The 19,010-nt window shown below is 42.0% G+C and overlaps 1 protein-coding gene across 1 annotated transcript in view; it reads right to left on the minus strand.

Annotated features, from left to right (window-relative positions):
• Window positions 1–16,012, minus strand: part of CCDC150 (coiled-coil domain containing 150) — a 38,130-nt gene extending 22,118 nt beyond the window's left edge. The window contains exons 1-10 of the mRNA XM_061608160.1: window positions 15,842–16,012; window positions 13,781–13,951; window positions 12,022–12,242; window positions 10,209–10,387; window positions 9,256–9,324; window positions 8,673–8,789; window positions 7,309–7,438; window positions 5,605–5,648; window positions 5,228–5,320; window positions 1,081–1,188 (exon numbers count right to left, since the gene is read on the minus strand). Coding sequence (XP_061464144.1) covers window positions 1,081–1,188; window positions 5,228–5,320; window positions 5,605–5,648; window positions 7,309–7,438; window positions 8,673–8,789; window positions 9,256–9,324; window positions 10,209–10,387; window positions 12,022–12,242; window positions 13,781–13,926 — 1,107 coding nt within the window. The 5' untranslated portion in view covers window positions 13,927–13,951; window positions 15,842–16,012. The remainder of the gene's footprint in view (window positions 1–1,080; window positions 1,189–5,227; window positions 5,321–5,604; window positions 5,649–7,308; window positions 7,439–8,672; window positions 8,790–9,255; window positions 9,325–10,208; window positions 10,388–12,021; window positions 12,243–13,780; window positions 13,952–15,841) is intronic.
• Between the last annotated feature and the right edge of the window lie 2,998 nt (window positions 16,013–19,010).

Below are 19,010 nucleotides of genomic sequence, written 5' to 3' on the forward strand. Positions count from 1 at the left end.
CAGAAGAGCTTGCTTCTGCCAAATTTGTTAAGGCATTTAGAGTTTGTTCCAAATTTAATATGTCTTTATAGCCCATTTTCTTTTTAAAACACAGCAGGTTTCAAGAGGGCACTCTATTACTTCTCTCCCCATTCCCTTACCACAAGGGTGGTCCAGACAAAGACTGAGAAAGCAAGGACTAAAGAGGTCAGCCCTATGACCACAGGATACACCACCATACAAGAAGGAAGAAAGCAAGCCGGAAGCTTTGTACTTAACTCTCCTTCTGTGATAAACAATGCTGTAAGGGCACTTGCAGCATGTATTCTACTGGGATTTCCAGAACAAATCACTGTTGACTCATCTGATTGAAAAGGACTCCCAGAGTATACAATTCTAAAGGTGTGCTGCAGGGGTGAAGAATGTTTTTCGGCTGGAGGGCTGCATTCCCTCTTGGTCAATCTTCCAGAAGGCATATGCCAGTGGTGGGTGGGGCCCAAGTCTCCCCCCCCCCATATTCAACGCCAAAAGTATGCTAGCTTTTTTCAGCCACGATGGCCAGGGTGTTGGTTGAGAGAATCTTCATGGAGACAACAGATGGTGCGCTCAGGTTCTGCTAGCAGGCCTCTCACAGGCATCTGGCTGGCCACTGTGAGAACAGGATGCTGGATTTGATGGGTCACTGACCTATTCCAGGAAGCTCTTCTTATGATCCCCCCAAGAACACCCCCATACCATAATTATGCTGAAAAAAGCCAATTTGTTCCAATGCGAAGCTTTTTTCAAACTTAAAACCTGTGCGGATGGGGGCAAGGAGAGGATTGTTGTGGCCTGGCTGTGGAAGCCCCACAAACCACCAGTTCTCCAACCCTGGTTTAAGGCTTCAATGGACGAACAGAGGGTAACTATCTGGAATAGATCCCTTTCTCAATGCACAGACCAGGGATAGGAGGTTCTTCTGCTCCTACCACACGAAGGCCACTTTACATACTACAGAATATTAGCGAGTACATGTCTGCTATAGGATGTGTACACACTGCACATAGCATATTAATTAATAAGCCACACTGTGTAAAGTACTACATGAAAATGGCTCCCCACCTTAAGGGCAGTCTGATGATCTGAGATAAGTTGAGCATTCTCCATGGTAACTTTTCGAAGGGTGCCGTTCAGTTCTGCACACTGTTGGGTCAACTGCTCATTAAGCACCTATGAAAGAACACACAGCCTTTCCACAACAATAACTAGAAGTCTCTATCAAATTGCTATTTCCAGCTTTCTTCCATTAAGAAAAAAACTAATGGTGAAAGGTCGGTAATAACAACAACAGATTTCTAGGCCTTAGATCACTAGATCCGTACTGAGTAGGGTTGCCAGGTCTCTGTTTTTCACCTGGAGACTCCGGTTTTTGGGGGTCCTCTCCAGGTCTCTGGGTGAGTCACCATAATCTTCGGACTTTTAGCTTTCATTTAAAAAAAGTTTCTAGGTGGTCTGGTTCAAAAGATATAAACCAAAATGTCAGCAGCACCCCTTTCGGTTAGTACTGGCTCCGCTAATCCCTGCCCTTTCAAGTTTTTCGCCAAAAAGTGAAGTCAGGGTTGTGATTGACAAGATTTGTTGACCCCCAGGCAATACCTAAACCCCATTTCAAGTTCTGAGAACAGTTTCCTTTTCCTGCTTGGCTCACATCAGGAATTTAGTAAATATATAGCTTTCAACAGCATAAAGAGTACTTTCTCTGTACAGAACTGGGACTTGCTTCTGAGTAAACATACATAGGGTTGCACTACAACAGAAGCACAGCAGGATCTTGGTAGGCATTCACAGTAAACATTTTTTATCATTATAATAAAAATACTGCAAAAATGGCATATTATATATTTTATCTTTCAAATAATTTTTGAACAGAATTTTTAAAAGTGTACATGCTGCACTGTTATACTTTTCTAATTAAGGAGTCAAACTTTACTGGACTGTTGAAGAGGGCAGTTTATTTGTCAAGTTCAAAACCTCTTTTGAAAACCTCCCCAATATGAAGCTTTTTTGGGAGTAAAGCTGCAATGCTAATTCCACATATCTGGGAGTTAACCCCGTTGAATTCAGTAGAACTTACTTTTGAGTAGACATGGTGAGGATTGTGTTGAAAATCAATGGGACTTTTGAGTGAAAATAGAAAAGGATTGTGTTGTAAATCTTTCTCTCCCCCTTCAATCTTTTTTTTTTTTAAAGCAGGCAGGACTTAAGTAGGTGTCACTGCTTTTATTTGGCAGGAAATTAATACTTTAAAAAATGTTCTGCAATGACCAACTAGTTTTGACAATAAACTATTATATGGGGTGTATGAATTTTTACATCTTCAGTGTGTGTGTATATGGAATATTTCCAACAACCCTGTGAGGTAGGGTTGGAAACCAAGACAGCTCACAAGAAATAAAGCCATTTAAAATCCAATAACCATAAAACAAGTATAACAGAGTTGTAAAACAGCTTAATGTGGCATGATTCTGAATTTTGGATTGGTTGAGTAAAGTTCCTTATCACTAAATTGCAGTCCTGTGCATGCTTCCTTGTCTGAATAAGCCCCATTGAATACATTAGGACTTGCTTCTGAGTAAACATGCATAGGATTGCACTATAAATATACTTACAGGTTGTGTAAATAATAAACATCTTTGACATTCATGCTTATATAAGTATTTCTTCATACTATGTCTTGATATCTACAGTATCTGATTTCACATTATGGTTGTAAATTATTATTTCCTCTACATTTTAAGTGTGCCCTTCTTCCTTGGGGTGGTCATGGTTCCCCTCTGTTATTTTCACCCTGAGAGGCAGATTAGGCTGAGAGATGGTGCATAGCCTATAGTCACCCAGTACACTTTGTAGCTTATTTCAATTTTAAAATTTAATTAAAATGATATATATGCAGGCAAAGTTTATGAAGTAATGCACATCCACATAATACATTTAAGGAATATCTAACTCACATTTAAAGCACATGACTTCCCCTAAAGAATCCTGGGAAGTGTAGTTTCCTCCTCACAGTTATACTTCCCACCATCCTTAACAAACTACAGTTTCCACGATTCTGTGGTGGGATTCATGTTCTTTAATTGTATGTTGAATGTGCTTTAAATGCATGGTGTGGATCTGCCCTAGCATGCTGTGCATTCATTAGTGAATTGAAAAGAACCACTTTAAAAGATACTTTTTTAAACAGGGGAAGGGCTGTAGCTCAGTGGTAAGGCACATGTTTTGCATGCAAAGGTCCAAAATTCAATCTCTGGAAGAGACTATTGCCTGGAATCCTGGATAGCCAATGCTAGTGCATATCACCAGTGCTGAGCTAGATGGTACCAAATGGCCTGAGTCTGTATAAGGCAGATTCCTTTGTTCCTAAAAGTGGAAAAAGACCCAAGGGCCACAGGGACTCCAAAATATATTTATGTATTTTATTTACAACATTTGTATACCGCTTTATTGTAAAAAATCTCAAAGTGGTTTATAGAAAAAACAATAACATTATTGGAAAAAACAGTTAAAGACAGGTATTTAGAAACATTTAAAATAATAAAACCAACAATGAGTTAAAAATAGATAAAACAACATAATAGCTTCTATATGCCTGGGTAGGCTTGTCTAAACAAAACTGTTTTTAGCAGGTGCCAAAATGAGTACAATGAAGGAGTCTGACTAATGTAAATAGGCAGGGAGTTCTGTAGGTACTGCCACACTAAAGGATTGATTTCTTACAAGAGCAGAACAAGTACTATGTGGCATCCATAACATGGAAAGCACAGCTTGAACTTGGCCTGGTAGTAAATAGACAACCAGTGCAGATTTCAGAGCAGAGGTATTATGTGCTGATAGGGTCTCACTCATGTCAGCAATTGTGCTGCAGCATTCTGCACTAAATGCAGCCCCTGGGTCAGGTTGTGCCGCATGCGGATTTCTGTGACCTTGGCTGACTGGCTGCCAGGCTTTTTTAGTTTTGGTTAGGAACCTTGAATGGTTGATGGTGAGTTTTCTGTCTTACTCATAGGAATCATGTTGTGATTTGTACAGTATTGCATTTAGAAATCATCACTCTCTTTTGTTTTTGTTTTTCTATTGCATTTCATTTACCTCTGACCTCACTCCCTTATATCCATAGAAGCAACAACAGTGGTCCCATGTGGTTAGCTCAACCCCCTTAGACCCACTGATGATGCACCTTGTTATTTGCATGATAATTTGTTTCTTGCCCAATAGTGGTAAAAGAGAATTCACATACTGGGAAGTGTGGCTTCAATTGCTGTTGTTCCCAATCTACTGTCTGTGAAGGTAGAGCAAACCATGTGTGTTTTCTTTATGCCAGTTATTACTCACTGGAATTGGGTTGGCTGTCAAAGTGAGTTTATAGCAGCCCACAGAGTAGGCAGGAAAGAGTAGAGAATCTTCTTAACTCTTACTCATTTCTCAAACCTCTCTCTGCAGTGAAGGGTGAAGTCTGTAAAGGAGCAGCCGCGTTAAAAGGCAGGCAGGGAATTGCAGGCAGGGAATTGCAGGCAAGGGTTTCCCACCCTGCTTTGATATGGATATCATTGCAGAGGGACCACTCCCCATGACATCACTAGGACCCGCCCCTGAAATCTCAGGGTTTGGGTCTGACCTGCCAACCCTAATACTGAGAATGCATGGGTAAGCGGTATCTGGTGTTTTCTGAACGGCTGGTGAAAGAAGAACAGGTAAGGCTTTCAGTTGAGACAGAGCTGCAGTTCCCTGCACAGCTCTATGGCAGTCTCAGTGATGGCTAATGCCCACCCAGCCTGGTGGGGCAGAAGGCAGAAAGACCAACACCAGGTGGAGCCGAAGCCAATGACAGGCAGATTCGTTCTAGTTTTGTCCTCCTCCCTGCTGGGTTCTGCAAGGGCAAAACTGACACTACACAGGAGTAAGCTGACAGCCAAGGCTGGTAAGTGGGGGCTGGCTTATGGCAGACTGAAGAAGATGGGGCAGCACCCCATTTGCCCCACTGGACAAACCTGCACTGGCCAGTCTTCTGTGGTGATTATTCCCCATCCCAAACCTTCCAGTAGCCTTCCTAAAAAAAACCCAGTCCAGATTACTCAGAAACTCAGTTCTCAGAAGCAGCCCCACCCCCACAATGAAACAAACAAAATTTACCCAGACCTTGCAAAAACATTTATCTTTTGTACCAGTCATAATTTTGAACAGAGGCCTTAAAAAACTTTTTTTTTCATACCTGCATTTTTTCTGCCACTTCTCGCAAAGCAGTTATTTCTGATCGCAGCTGCATGTTCTCCTGATGTTCTTTGCTCAGAGACAGCTGTGCAGTCTAAAGGAAAAGAAAAACAAATTCTCCCAGGGAAAAAATGTTTTAAACAGGCAAAGCATTGCATGTGGTCAACCCAGGTATGTCAATATATCCCATTTCCCCATCTCATCTTTTGTATAATAGGGCAGTCCAGTTAAATGAGTGCAGCTCTTGAATAATTAGCCTTAGCGCTCACTATATCATCTGCACTTACCTGAACTATAGATACGGATGGGGTCAAGACACTTTCAAAAATGTAAGGAATACAATTCTGCCCAATTCAAGATTTCACTTTTTCAACTTACTTTTCCTTCTTCGCTGAGCTTAGAAATGGTACTCTCTCGGGCTTCTAGAACAGAACCCGCAAAAATCAAGAGTCACAAATTTTGTAGCTATTAATCAAAATGTTAACCATTATCACGTAACATGTTATTTTTAAAAATCAAAATACTAGATACAGAACTCTGTTGAAAAATAAATGCTGTGACATGCTTCTTTTCCCTAGAATTCCTTTTTCAATGGACAAGCAAGGGCAAATATTAAATGACTTTTTAATAGTAATCCTAAACCAGGAGCAGCAGCTGTATCGTTTTATTTATTTATTAGATTTATATCCTGCCCTTCCTCCCAGCTGTAGTCTTATGCATATTTATTTGTAAGCACTTTCCACTGAACTCAGAGGGAATTCCTTCTGAGTAATATCCTGTTGATGGGCTGTTGATTGTTAATGCTTTTACAGAAGCCAGAGTAGTGTATGTCTTTCATTTTTGCATGAAGATGTATTTCAACTCATAAATGAACCTGGTGAGAATGATCCATTAGAGAACCTCTAGCGCATTCTCCCTAACAACTGCAGCTTATCCTGTAAAAGGTTACCCAGTCCTGTAAAATGTTGATGAAAATCTGTAGCAGCTCATCAAGATGAAATAGATCAGTGTTCTTCAACCCTGGATCCCCAGGCGTTGTTGGACCACAACTCCCATCATCCTCAACCAGCTTAGGTAATGGTCTGGGATGCTGGCAGTTGTAGTACAATACAATCTGGAGTCCCAATGGTGGAGAACAATGAACTAGATCATCTGTATTTTTTTGATGACCTCCAGCAAGTGAAAGTCAATGTCTCTTTAGGCAATGGGTTCCATTGGTAAAGGGTTCTTAAAAGTCAAGACACTCAGAGCGGATTGACAATGGAACCAATTGCCCAGATCAGCGATGGGCTCTCCTGTTGGAGGTCTTCAAGGAGAATCTAGACTGCCATCAGCTGGAAATGCTCTAGCTTTGGAATTCCACCAATGAGTAGGGGTTAGACTAGATGGCCTACGAGGCCTCCTTCAACTCTGTGATTGTCTGGCTGATCATCAGTTTACAATTCTTCTTACCTCCATGTAGCAGTTTTTAAATATAGAGAGAACTGAGTCCTCTGTCCTTTCCAAAAAACAGTCATTAATCTCAGAGGCATATTTTCCTTGTAGCACAGATTGTCACATGGAATGTCCTCATCTCTGTACAGCCAGCAAAGAAGCAATTCACTCATAGCTGAAATAATCCTCTTTTCAACACCTCCAACAATCACCATAAAATCCTTGGAAGCCAGCTGCACAACTACTTGCTATGTATTGTGTCATCACTAAAAATATTTGTGCTCATTCAGTCTGTTGATATTTTTTCCACTAGTATTGCAATTCCTTCATTCCAATGTTAACAATTGTTTTTGTTTAGATGTATAGGACATCCTATGGTTAGGCTTCAACTCTAGTAAAATATATTTTCCCACTTCATCAAGTAGGGAGAAAGGGCATCCAAATAGTCCATTCTAGAGCTTGAACTGTCTCACCATTCTTTCACATGTGACTGGGCCATCACAGATTTACTATCACAGTTAGAACCTGCAGTTCACAATGGTTTTCAATTGAGCCACTTCACACATTAAACTGCCATTCATTAAGGATACAGGAATTGCATACATGGTTGTGTAAACAACTCAAAAGATCTAAAAACAACTCCCATACCTAGATCAGCTTTAAGCTGTTTGCAGTGCTGTTCCAGCTGGACAGTCCTCTCTTCTTCCTTTTGCAGCCTCTCTCGAGATATCTGAATATCCTGACGTAGGCTGTTACAGTCCTGCTGCAGAAGGTGAACCTGTAATGAAATCCAAATAATGCATTCAGTCATTTCTTTAAAAACACACAAAACCACCAGCCAAAGCCTTTCTTCAGGCTAGAAAGATGAAGAATGAAAAAGCTAAAATTGTAATATTTGCAGCCAAAAGGTTTTAAAATTATTAATCTGGCTTTATACCATCCTCTCCCATTCTTAAGGCTCAGGGTGAGAGCACCACAAAGCTTGGACTGTAGTTCAGTGGCAGAGCCCATTTTCTGCAGGCAAAAGTTCCCAGATTGAACACCAGCAACTTCAGATAGGCCTGGAAAGGATCCCTGCAGGCCAGTCTACTGAGGTAGATGGACCAATGGTCCAATTCAATATACTGCAACTTCCTACATTCCTGTGAACCATAGCACCCTCTGCATCAACAGCTAAGCTAGGCCCTGATTACTCATCACTCAGGTTCAGTCCAATCAGAGGATTTTAAAAACAAAATCTAGGTCCATGATGCATCCCTTCCCGAGTGTGCTGCTCCCAAGATCCCCCTAAGGTGGCCTATACAACCTATGACTCACCAAGTCAAATACAGCCCATCAGCCACATATTGTGGCTTCTACCCTGTTCTTGCATTTCCAGTCAAGCAGCAATAAGATAACAGGTTAATTGAACTCCTGGTGTGCCACGATACATGGCTGGTGGGCTGTGGGCAGCTTGAGAGGACATAAGTTGTGTAGGCCTGCTTTAGGGAGAGTATCAAGACCATTCCTTTCCAAGATGCGGACATGCAGACTATTCTCACAAAGACACTTGAGCAGCCAGCCAATGCACTGGAGGCCTGGTCAGGAGCAGGTTTCTGGATCCCTCCATTTGGAGGTACAGGAGGGTGTCACATTCACAGTAATGGCCAATGTATTGCAGGGTTGTTGGCACAACATGCAGCTGACTGAAGACCAGCCAGGGAATGAGGAGTGTTGAATATGCTTCCTATAGGAATCTTCTAACAGGTGTGCAACAATGTACATTTACAGAGCTGCCCACACAGCAGAGGATGATCATGCGATAGAATTGGAAAAGAGTTCTAGACTTTATGTTTTAAGATTTATATTAGGATTTATTATACCTGTGAATTGTAGTTGTGGTAATATTTTAATATTTAATATCAACAGTATGCTGGTGTAACTTTTTGCACCAATAGTAGCCTGTCAATAGCCTGCAAACTGCATTGTTTCAGGCAATCCTAAAAGAATGAGTGCTGTTGTGCTTCACCAACCTGCTTCCTTTCTTTTTCCACTGACACTTCCATTTCATGCATCTGATAAAGCAGAATTGCTTGGGATTCTTCCAAAGACTGCCGCGTGCTAGACTCCTTGGACACCTTCTCAGTTAGCTACAAGTGGTAAATTAAGAGTTTGGAAAACCAGTTCTATTTTACACTAGGACAAGGACATTGTTGGTGTATGAATCTAAACTTCTACTCTCCCTCTGGGACAATCAACATGCTCAGGACTGGGGGGGGAGTACTGGAAACCTGAGCCTGAGGGACACAATGCATACAGTTATCTTAATTTGCCTATCACAACAGAAGGGTGCCAGAATGTTCTTAGCAGATATGCTACACCTATTCTTAGCCTGAAATTGTTTCATCTCGAATAGACAAAACACGGGGTAGCCCTTGAAAGGGAAACAACCTCCCCAGGCCATGTGGCACATCATGGAGAACTAACTGAGCATCCACAACAGATTTATTCCCTAGTTTTGATGGTCATGTAATGCATTTGTGGATTGCTAGGAAGCATGACATTGTCACTTTTTTCCTTTCCCCTGTGACCACCCAAATACCCTTCTGCCCTTACCTTTTGCAGTTTTTGGTTCATCTTATTGTTTGTTGCCCTCAACTCATCTGCGGCAATGGCTACATCTCTCTGCAAAAACCAATAGCGCTACATGACTACTCAACTGTGGTTGAATGCACAATATGTTTTTGTGAAGCTGGACTCTTTGTAGCCCATCCTGATTACTCTCCAACTTAGCAGTGGGTCCAACAAACTTTCCTGACACTTGGATGTGGGAGATAAAATGGCACAATTTTTATGAGGCTCTGTGTTTTGCAATTTTACTCCTACTATTAGTCAATTTAGGAACTGGGTAGGCTGTTAAAAAGCACTTGCCTCCAACTCATATTTTGTAATTAAAAATATAAACTGGGCAATTTGAGCACAATTCTATCTTAATACATTTTCTTAATATTAATAATTTTTCCAGAATTCAGTACTAGAACAAAGTCTAGTTCCCTGCAAAAAGGAATAGGGTTAATAATTGGGACTAGGCACACAGCGACAAAGGGGCAAACCAAGAATTGTTTTTAATAGAGAAACTTCACCTCCAGCTACAGGAAGTGTAACCTACATTATTTAGCAAGTGCTAGCAAGAAATAGCAATGTACTTTCTGGCTTTGTCTCAAACACGAAGGCTAGAAACCCATCTTACCGACAGACCCAGTGAAAGTCAATATTCTCACTGTTCTATATATGCAACTGGACCACGAGAGAGAGTCAGATTTGTATTCCACTCTTCAATACAACTGCAGCCGTAAGATTTCAAGCCCCTCTGAAAACAGCCCATTTAGAGAGAGATGGTGGAAGAAAAGCAACTCTCGATCATTCCCATTTTTTGTAAGATACACGCTGAAAGCCTGGAGTATATAAACATGAAGCAATCCTTTCAAAGTTAGCAGTATAGCAGGAGCGATGTACAAAACTGGGAGTGAGGATCCATTAACTGAGCAGATCATCACAAGCTTCAGTACCTTTGTTGCAGTTGCAATCTCCAGAGCAGCACTCAGCCTTTGCACTTGATCTCTGGCTTTTTCCTCCTCTTCCCGCGACTCCCTCAGCTGGTGGCATAACATTCTCCCCTCCGTTTGAAGCACCTTTAATTCTTCTATGTGCTCCTCCTGTATTGTGTTCAGGCGCTGTTCTAAATTGGCTGCAAGACAGCAAGGGGAAAAAATGGGCTGCATCATACTGAGTGGTGCTTCCCAGACTTCCAAGAACCAAGATCATTGCGTTTTATTTTTTTTCTGGATTAAAATGTGAGGTATACTTCGATATTACCACCCTGGGCTCCCACTGGGAGAAAGGGCAAGATATAAAACCAACCAACCAACAATTACACCCTAAAAGTTTCAGAGCAGGGGTGAGGAACCCTGCAGGTCAGAATCAGTCCACCAAGCCTTCCTGAGTGGCCTGTCAGCCCTTCCACTCATTTTATCAGTGGCCGCACTGCTTTTGGAAGAAAAAAAACCCCATATTGCATAGAGACTGCCATTACTGCTTCCCCTCCTAAGACGTGCTTTATCCTACTAAGGAGTACCTGGGAATCTCGGGGGCATTTTCAGAGTGCTCCTAGGAATCTTCATCACCTATGATCTCCACTTCATTACCTAGGATGCCCAGGTTCAACAAATATTCCTGAGCATTCCCCAAGGAGGAGGAGGAAGAAGTCCTTAGAAGGGGCGGCAGCAGCTGCCCTTCTAGTGATCTCCCCCTGTCCTGAAGCAGTGAAGGTGGGCATATATGTTTCCTTTCCTCTCGAGGAGGAGGAAGTGCTCCTGACAGTGGCAGCATCGGACGTCCCAGCAATCTCTCCACCTCACAGCGGCAAAGAAGTGTGTCTGCTCCTTGTGTTACCTTTTTGGGGTTTGGTTTACTACTAGCTATCCGGTTGCTGTGTCAAAGAGGGGTGTGTTTTCAATGTATAGCTTTTGTCATTTTTGTATGGTGCACACCACCTTGTTGTATTTTTACACAAGTGCTGTTTATAAATATTTAAATAAAATAAACAAAAGTGCAAGATGTCTGCAGTGCACGTGGCAGCCACACTCACTTTTATTTGGCCACATCTACCACTGACATGCAGCCCCCGGAGAGTTGGCCAAGAGCCCTTGGGTCGAAAAAGGTTCTCCAATTTTGGTTCAGAGTGACCTGCTAGTCAAGGAGACCTCCTGGTGGTTCTGCACACACCGCTCTTCTGAGCCTACATCCTTCATGGAGCACATGTTGCTACTTTGAAAACAACTAAATATCCAGTCACATCTGATGCAGAGACCTAGCAGCATTACCCTCTGAAAGTCAAGACAGATTAAGAGGTGGCAAAGCCTGAGCAGTGAGTCACAGAGATGCAACTGCTTCTGGGCGAAGCTGCTTTGGGCTCACAAAATGGAAATGGACTGCCTTCAAGTCGATCCCGACTTATGGCAACCCTATGAATAGGGTTTTCATGGTAAGCGGTATTCAGAGGTGGTTTACCATTGCCTTCCTCTGAGGCTGAGGGGCAGTGACTGGCCCAAGGTCACCCAGTGAGCTTCATGGCTGTGTGGGGATTTGAACCCTGGTCTCACAGGTTGTAGTCCAACACCTAACCACTACAGCACACTGGCTTACACTGACCTATAAATTAAGTAAATTAATTTGTTGTGGCCCATGAGAAGCTCACTTGTGGCACACGGTTGAGGAACTGCTGCTAGAGAGAGGACTACAGAAAGGTACACACTGGAAGGAAAGGATAAAGGCATCTGGTGTCATTATATGCACCAGCTTTCAGTTCCCTTCCTGCAGTACCTGCATGCTTTGGATTCAGCTCTTTTTCTGTCTGCAGCCGGAACATATTGAGTTTCAGGGTCTGCACAACACTTTCGAGCCGGCACATCCGATTCACAAGAGTTTCGCAGGTTTGCCACAGTGTGTCATTTGTGCCAACAAATGCCACTCGGGCTTGGACAGGTCTGATGGATTGGTGATCTTCAGAGTTCTCTGAGGGTTTTGAAGGGAAGAGGTCCATACTGGAAGAAACAGAATGACCATTCATTTGGATTCCACACATGCTTGATATTAAGTACACATCTACATGGCTGCAATCTGGATCACAGCTAAGAGGCGAAACGTATCTAGCATTCCAAATTGTTTAGGGGAAGTGTCCCTAAATACCCTTTAAATAGTTGTCATGGGAAAAAATGCTGCATGTGGGGACAACAGACTCACCATCTCTGAAAGCAGGAAATCTGTCGTCACCAATAGGGAACCCATGAAAGGTGTACATACAAAGAGACAGTATGTTCATTTGGATATAAAGCTGAACCAAGGTTTAGAGCTACAAGAAAAAGCCTCCGTCCCATCTGCTCCCGCCCCCCTAGCACAGCCATAAGAAGATGCTCAGAGGCTTCTGTTTTTAATTACCACAGTTTGTTGTAATGTTCCAAACTGGTCAAACTGGGGTAAGTCTCAACTATTGTTTATTGAAACAAGCCAACTTCAAACTGTGGTTTTTACAGTTTAGGGCAGGAATCGCAAAAGTGGTGGCTCCATATGCTGTTGGACTCCAACTCCCATCAGCCCCAGGCAGCAAGGCCAATGGTCAGGGATGATGGGAGTTGTAGTCCAACAACATCCGGAGGACACCACATTGGCTACGTCTGGTTAAGAATATAACCTACACATGTGAAAGGGAGTTCTTACCCAAGAACCACTAAAAAACATTCAAGGCTAACACAGACCTTGGACCCTGCCTTTAGATAGCTCTTCATAAAGGAGAAAGTGGGCCTTTAGAAATGAATACACACTATTCAAAGCCAAGCATAATCTGAAGAAAGATAAACATCATGGTCTTAGCTGATTACCATATTTTCAGCTTATTGCCAAAGAATGTGTATATTTGCGAGTTCTCATCAAATACAGTGAGTGCTCGAAAACAATGGTAATCTCATGGTTTCGCTTTTATTATAGTTGGACATCAGTGCAGTTATAATATTGTAGGGCCAGAATGGATCTATGAACTATGTTTAAGGGATTAGCAGCACTACATTTGCACTGAACCATAGAGCCTCACTGCAAGGTATCATTTTTCTTAACGCTACTGTGTATATACTAGCATAAACATATTTTACAGAGTTTTTAGATATTTTTCTCCGCATACCATTTAAAGTTTGGTCTAAGCTGAAATGAACCATACAGAGAACATATAATATTGCACAGCCATACAAATATAAACATATCAATTTTTTTGGTCATCTTATATTGTATTCATTCACTTTAGTACCCTACATCCACAAAGAAAACTTAACCACTTCAACTTGATACACTATTGATTCAGAAACTTGACTAAACCAGAATAGATCAGCTTCTTAATAACTTGGACACAGGGAAGAGAGGCCAAGTTAGAAATTCTGAGAGACAGAAGAGAATGCAAAGCAAGGAAAATGCAGAATTAAGGCTGCAATCCTAAGTATACTTTCCTCGTAATAAGCCCCGTTGATCACAATGGAACTTCGTTCTGAGTAAATATTCAAAGGATTGTGCTGCAAAGTATCAGTTTCAACTGTACCTGTGTCCGTTTACACCCAGTGCCTGCAGATCCCTCAAAAGTGCATTTGTCTGCTCTTCAACTACTCTCATCCTCTGGTTCAGCACCACAAAGGTTTCAGGAGCCGTTGATTGGATATTCACTGGAGAAATTATTGGTCTTGCCATCACGGTTTCAGCATTCAACAATTAACTGCAAGCAACATCAAGTTATAGATATCCAGTAGTTAATGAGGACCTCAAAACCTCTTGATCAGCCAGGAGAGAGAGAGAGAGAGAGAGAGAGAGAGAGAGAGAGAGAGAGAGAGAGAAGCAGAACACCCAAAATAAACTGGATCAGTTAGATTATTATGCCTCTAACAGGGTCCAGGGGGATATTTATGCAATGCCTTTTCCCTAAGAATCCTGGGAATTATACTTTGGTGAAGATGCTGAAAATTATCTATTAGAAATCCCAATGTCCCCTCCTAGGAACAACAGTTCCCGAGAAAGAGGAAGTATCTATAGTCTATAGTTTACATAAATTCCAGAAGATGGTGAAAGTAAGTCTGTAATGTAAATATGAGCTATAAGATGGTAAGAGCAAAGCCTCCTTTCTTTTCTGGAAGCTAAGGTGAACAGAGTAGATTCTATAAAAAAAAAAAAAGCAAGTGCACAATGCAGATATTAGTAAGATTTTTTTAAAAAAATTAAATTCATCCCACAAGTTTCCATGAATCTTTATAGTGACAGAAAGGAAACTAGCAAGACAGGTTATTGTCCTCAAAACTAAATACGTAGTACACTCATGTGCATGTTTGTCTTAGTTCAAGTAATTATGTGCACTCACTTGGAATTCAATGGGATTTATTTCCAAGTAAATGTGCATAAGATTGGGCTGCAAGAAATTACTTGCAAACATTGCCTATTTGACCCTAACATTCTCTCTTCTTTTTGGAAAAACACACAGTGAGCAAAAGTTTAATTATTCCATCTCACAGGAAAAGGCAGCCTAGCCAAATTGTAGCATGAGTAGCAGGGTCAGTCTTCAAATGTTGGGAACCTACATACAGTACAGACCTCCACATAGATGCAGGAAATGTTCCGTTTTAAACTACTCAGTTCCTTCTGCATTAGGGGCTTCATTCCACACATCCAGCAAAGCTTCACCATAGATGCGTACAGAGCACAGAAAAGAACTACACCTGCAATCCTATGCAGACTTCCATCATGGGAGTAAACACCATTAAAACCCAATGGGACATACTTATGAGTGAACATGGCAAAATAATCCGAGGCTTAAGAATGTCTTTCCTCTGAAGAAAAACTCAAGAGGCTGGGACTTTTTAGCTGAAAGGGGAAGGCAACTAGTGCGCATATCAGATAGCAAGATTATTAACAACATGGAAAGAATGAACAGAGAAAGATCTTATTGTCTCTCAAAACACTAGAACTCAGAGCCATCCATTCTAGCTGATTGGCAACAGATGGAGGATAAACCAAAGGAAATACTTCTTTGTACAACACACAATTAATTTAATTGATTTGGAACATCCACTTCAGAAGCAGTATACCTCCCATTACTGGAGTAGGGACCACAGCTCAGTGGCAGAGACCACACAGGCTTTGCACTCTATCCCAGGTTCAACCCCTGGTGTCTTCACTGAAAAGGTTCAGGTAGCAGAGGGTGGTGAAAGATCCCTGCTTTAGACCTTGGAGAGTGACTTCAAATCAGAATAGAAGCAGACTATATGGGGCTAGATGAACTAAAAAAGCCCGACATGGCAGCATAAACCAGCTTTGTATGTTATTCATCAAACAGATCCTAAGGACAAACAACAGAGTGGATGGTCGGCCACTTCACCGCGATGCCTTTGCTTTTAAGTTTCCCAAGGGCATCTGGCTGGCCCCTCCTGCAGGCTGAAGATAACGACGATCTGACCCAGCAAGATCCTTCTTGATAGTTTTCATCCTGCTCCATCCATTCCCTGCATCTGTGACTCCCACCCAGCCTACCTTTCTACCAGTGACCACCTGTTGACCACTTTCTTCTGCTTGCCTGCATACCCAACGCCAGCCACTTCAACCCTATTTTGGAACTCACCCGCTCCCTAGAAACGCAAAGCCCTCCGCAGGAACGGCCCGCTCCCCCCGGCGCTCAGCATCGGCGACAGCGGTCCCCTCACCCCTGACGCAACGCGCGGCCTTGTTTCCATGGAGCTCCTTTACAGCTTCAAACTGACCCGCTTACAGAGAGGGCTCCGGCGCGCGCGCATGTGTGTTTATTCTCACTGCATTGTGGGACTCGTAGTCCCACCATAGAAAATCGCCCGCTCTCACGGAGAAACGCATTAGAAAAGCTGCGCATGTCCAGTGAAAACTACCCTGGTACAGAAAAGCATGCTGGAATGAAGGTGTAGTTGCTGGATATTTTTCTTGTTGCAGCAGCTGCATATCATAAACAGCTAGTACTGGAGACTGCGGTAAATTCCTTCCCTGGCTTCTGCTTCTGGAGGAAGGGATTTTCTGTCACTTTAACTCTGCTTACTTTGGGTTCAAACTGCTACATTCCGAGATATGCTTCTTTCAGACTTAAAAAATACATACCTGTACCTGAGAAGAACTAGGAATTGTGAGGAAATGGGGCTTAGGAAACAGAAATGAAGTAGGAGAAAGACTTACTGAATTCTGTGAAACCAATTATTTGTTTCTTGTAAACTCATTTTTTGCAACCGAAAAGACGACTGTACATGTGGACATCACCAAATGGTCAATCTAGGAATCAAATTGATTATATAATTGGTAGCAGAAGACAAAGAAGTTCCATACTTTCTGCAAAAACAAGACCAGGAGCAGAATGCTGTGCAGATCATGAACTGGTTGTATCAAAAATCAGAGTAAAGCTACAGAAGAACAACAAAACAATTATAATGCCAAAATACAATTTAAATAATATCCCAAAACAATATAAAGATCAAATAAGGAACACGTTTGAGGCTTTAAACCTAGTTGACAGAGAACCAGAAGAACTATGGAGTGAAGTCAGAGACATTATCAGGGAAGAATGCAAAAAGACAATACCTCTAATTAAAAAGAGAGAAAGACCTCAATGGATGACTGAAGAAACTCTCAAAATGGTTAAAGAGAGAAGGAAAGCAACAGCAAGAGGAGATAGAAACACGGTCAGAACCCTAAATGCAACAATACAGCAAGTAGTACATAGGGACAAAGAGAACTTTTACAATAGTTATTGTACAGAAATAGAAGAGGACAACAAAAAGGGAAGAACAAGAGCCCTATTCCAAAAAAATTAGAGAAATGAAAGGGAAATAATCAACAGGGGAACACACTGACTGACTGAGATTAAATAAAAGGAAGATGGGAGCAATACACTGAAGAACTCTACAAAAGAGATGACAGGATGACAGATTCATTCATGGAGAAACAGCAGGATGAAGAACCAGAAATTTTAGAATGTGAGGTGAAAGCTGCTCTTAAAATACTTGGAAGAAACAAATCACTAGGAACAGTTGGCATACCAATAGAGTTGCTACAAGTTACTGAGACTGAATCTGTCCAAATTTTGACAAAAATTTGTCAACAAATATGAAAAAAATAAACAATGGCCCACAGACTGGAAGCGTTTGATATACATCCCAATTCCAAAGAAAGGGGATCCCACGGAAATGCAGTAATTATTGAACAATTGCCTTAATATCCCATGCAAGTAAAGTAATGCTCAAGATTCTACAACAAAGGCTTTTACCATATATGGAGCAAGAAATACCAGATGCCCAAGCTGGATTTAGAAAGGGAAGAGGCACCAGAGATCATCTTACAAACATACATTGGATAATGGAACGGACCAAGGAATTCTATGATTCTAAGCGGTGCTCGTATGCTGAAAAGGTGATGGGGCTTCTGTTCTTTTAAGAGCTTTGTAGCAGGCCAATAGTAAGTAGGTACAGTTACCATTCAGGTACCTTTCCCAGTGGTGGGCAACCTGTAGCCCTCCAGATGTTGCTGGACTACAACTCCCATCTTCCCTAACCAGGGTTGTTTTTTGTGTGTGTGACAGCACTCACTAGTACAAAAGTAGCTTAACTTCTTCTCCTCCTCCTTCCCCTCCCCCTCCCATGACATCCATTTTGTGCTGGCACTCACAGCACTTGTATCAATATATGAGTACCAGCACCTTTTTTTTTAATCTGTTGTGATCAGGAGATGTACTTGTATAAAAAACATCTGTATCAGAAGAAAGAGACAGAAGTGCTGTCCTTATTGGCATGTATTCCCTGCTGATGTAGTTGAGAGCTCTTCCCCACCACCACCACCTTGAAAGAATATGGGTAGAAACACACTCACTGTTTTGCCAGTTCCAATGCGTCTCCACCTCTCTCCTCTGAAAAGGGGGGGCACAAAACGCTAGTCAAACCTTGCCCCTTTTTACTGTAAAATCTGGTGGGAGCAGCTTGAGTGTTTTTTTTTTTAATTATTATTCAGTTTCAAAGAGATTTTGCATCTGATCAGCAGATCAACCCATTCCCCCTCCAGGTGTGGCTAATGGAAATGCTTTGCCGTAGGTGACTAGTGTGTTTACAGCCTACGTTTCTTGTACATCAGTCAATCAGAGTTCTGAGAACATCAAAGGTGAAAATTATCTTTAATGGGTAACTTTACATATGTTCTCTAGATGGCAGGAGAGAGCAACTATGATTGGAAGAAAAGTTTACAGTAGGGTCCCGCTTTACGGTGCTTTGCTTTACAGCGCTTCGCTAATGCGGCGGTCTCAATTAGACACAATTAGACTAAAGCTCCACTCATCCGGTGCTTGTTCTGTTTTTACGGCAGTTTTCGGGTGTTACGTGCCATTCTAGTCAATGAGTTCCGCTTTTCAGTGGTTTTCTCTTTTCAGCAGGGGTCCGGAATGTAACCCGCAGTATGAGTGGGGCCCTACTGTACTTGTTTCAAAGCTGAATAAAAGAAAATTAGTTGGCTCAGCCTGTTGTTGGCTCTGCCTCTACTTCTGTGATTGGATCTGGCTCCACACATTGTTGGGCTACCTGTCTTCTGCACCACCAGTCCTAATTGGCAAGCTGGATCTCAGGGCTGCTGGGGAGGGGAGGGTGTCATGAAGGAGGAAAACATCACTCCTGGTGACTGTGACCTGTAAGCCCTGTAGACAGAAATGCTTACTCTCATTTCAGTTACAGCATTTTGAGGCCTGCCTGCTGTCCATCTCTTACACAACTTTTAGCCCCATCAATTAGTGC

This window comes from Rhineura floridana, chromosome 2, assembly GCF_030035675.1.
Source record: "Rhineura floridana isolate rRhiFlo1 chromosome 2, rRhiFlo1.hap2, whole genome shotgun sequence".
Classification (NCBI taxonomy): domain Eukaryota; kingdom Metazoa; phylum Chordata; class Lepidosauria; order Squamata; family Rhineuridae; genus Rhineura; species Rhineura floridana.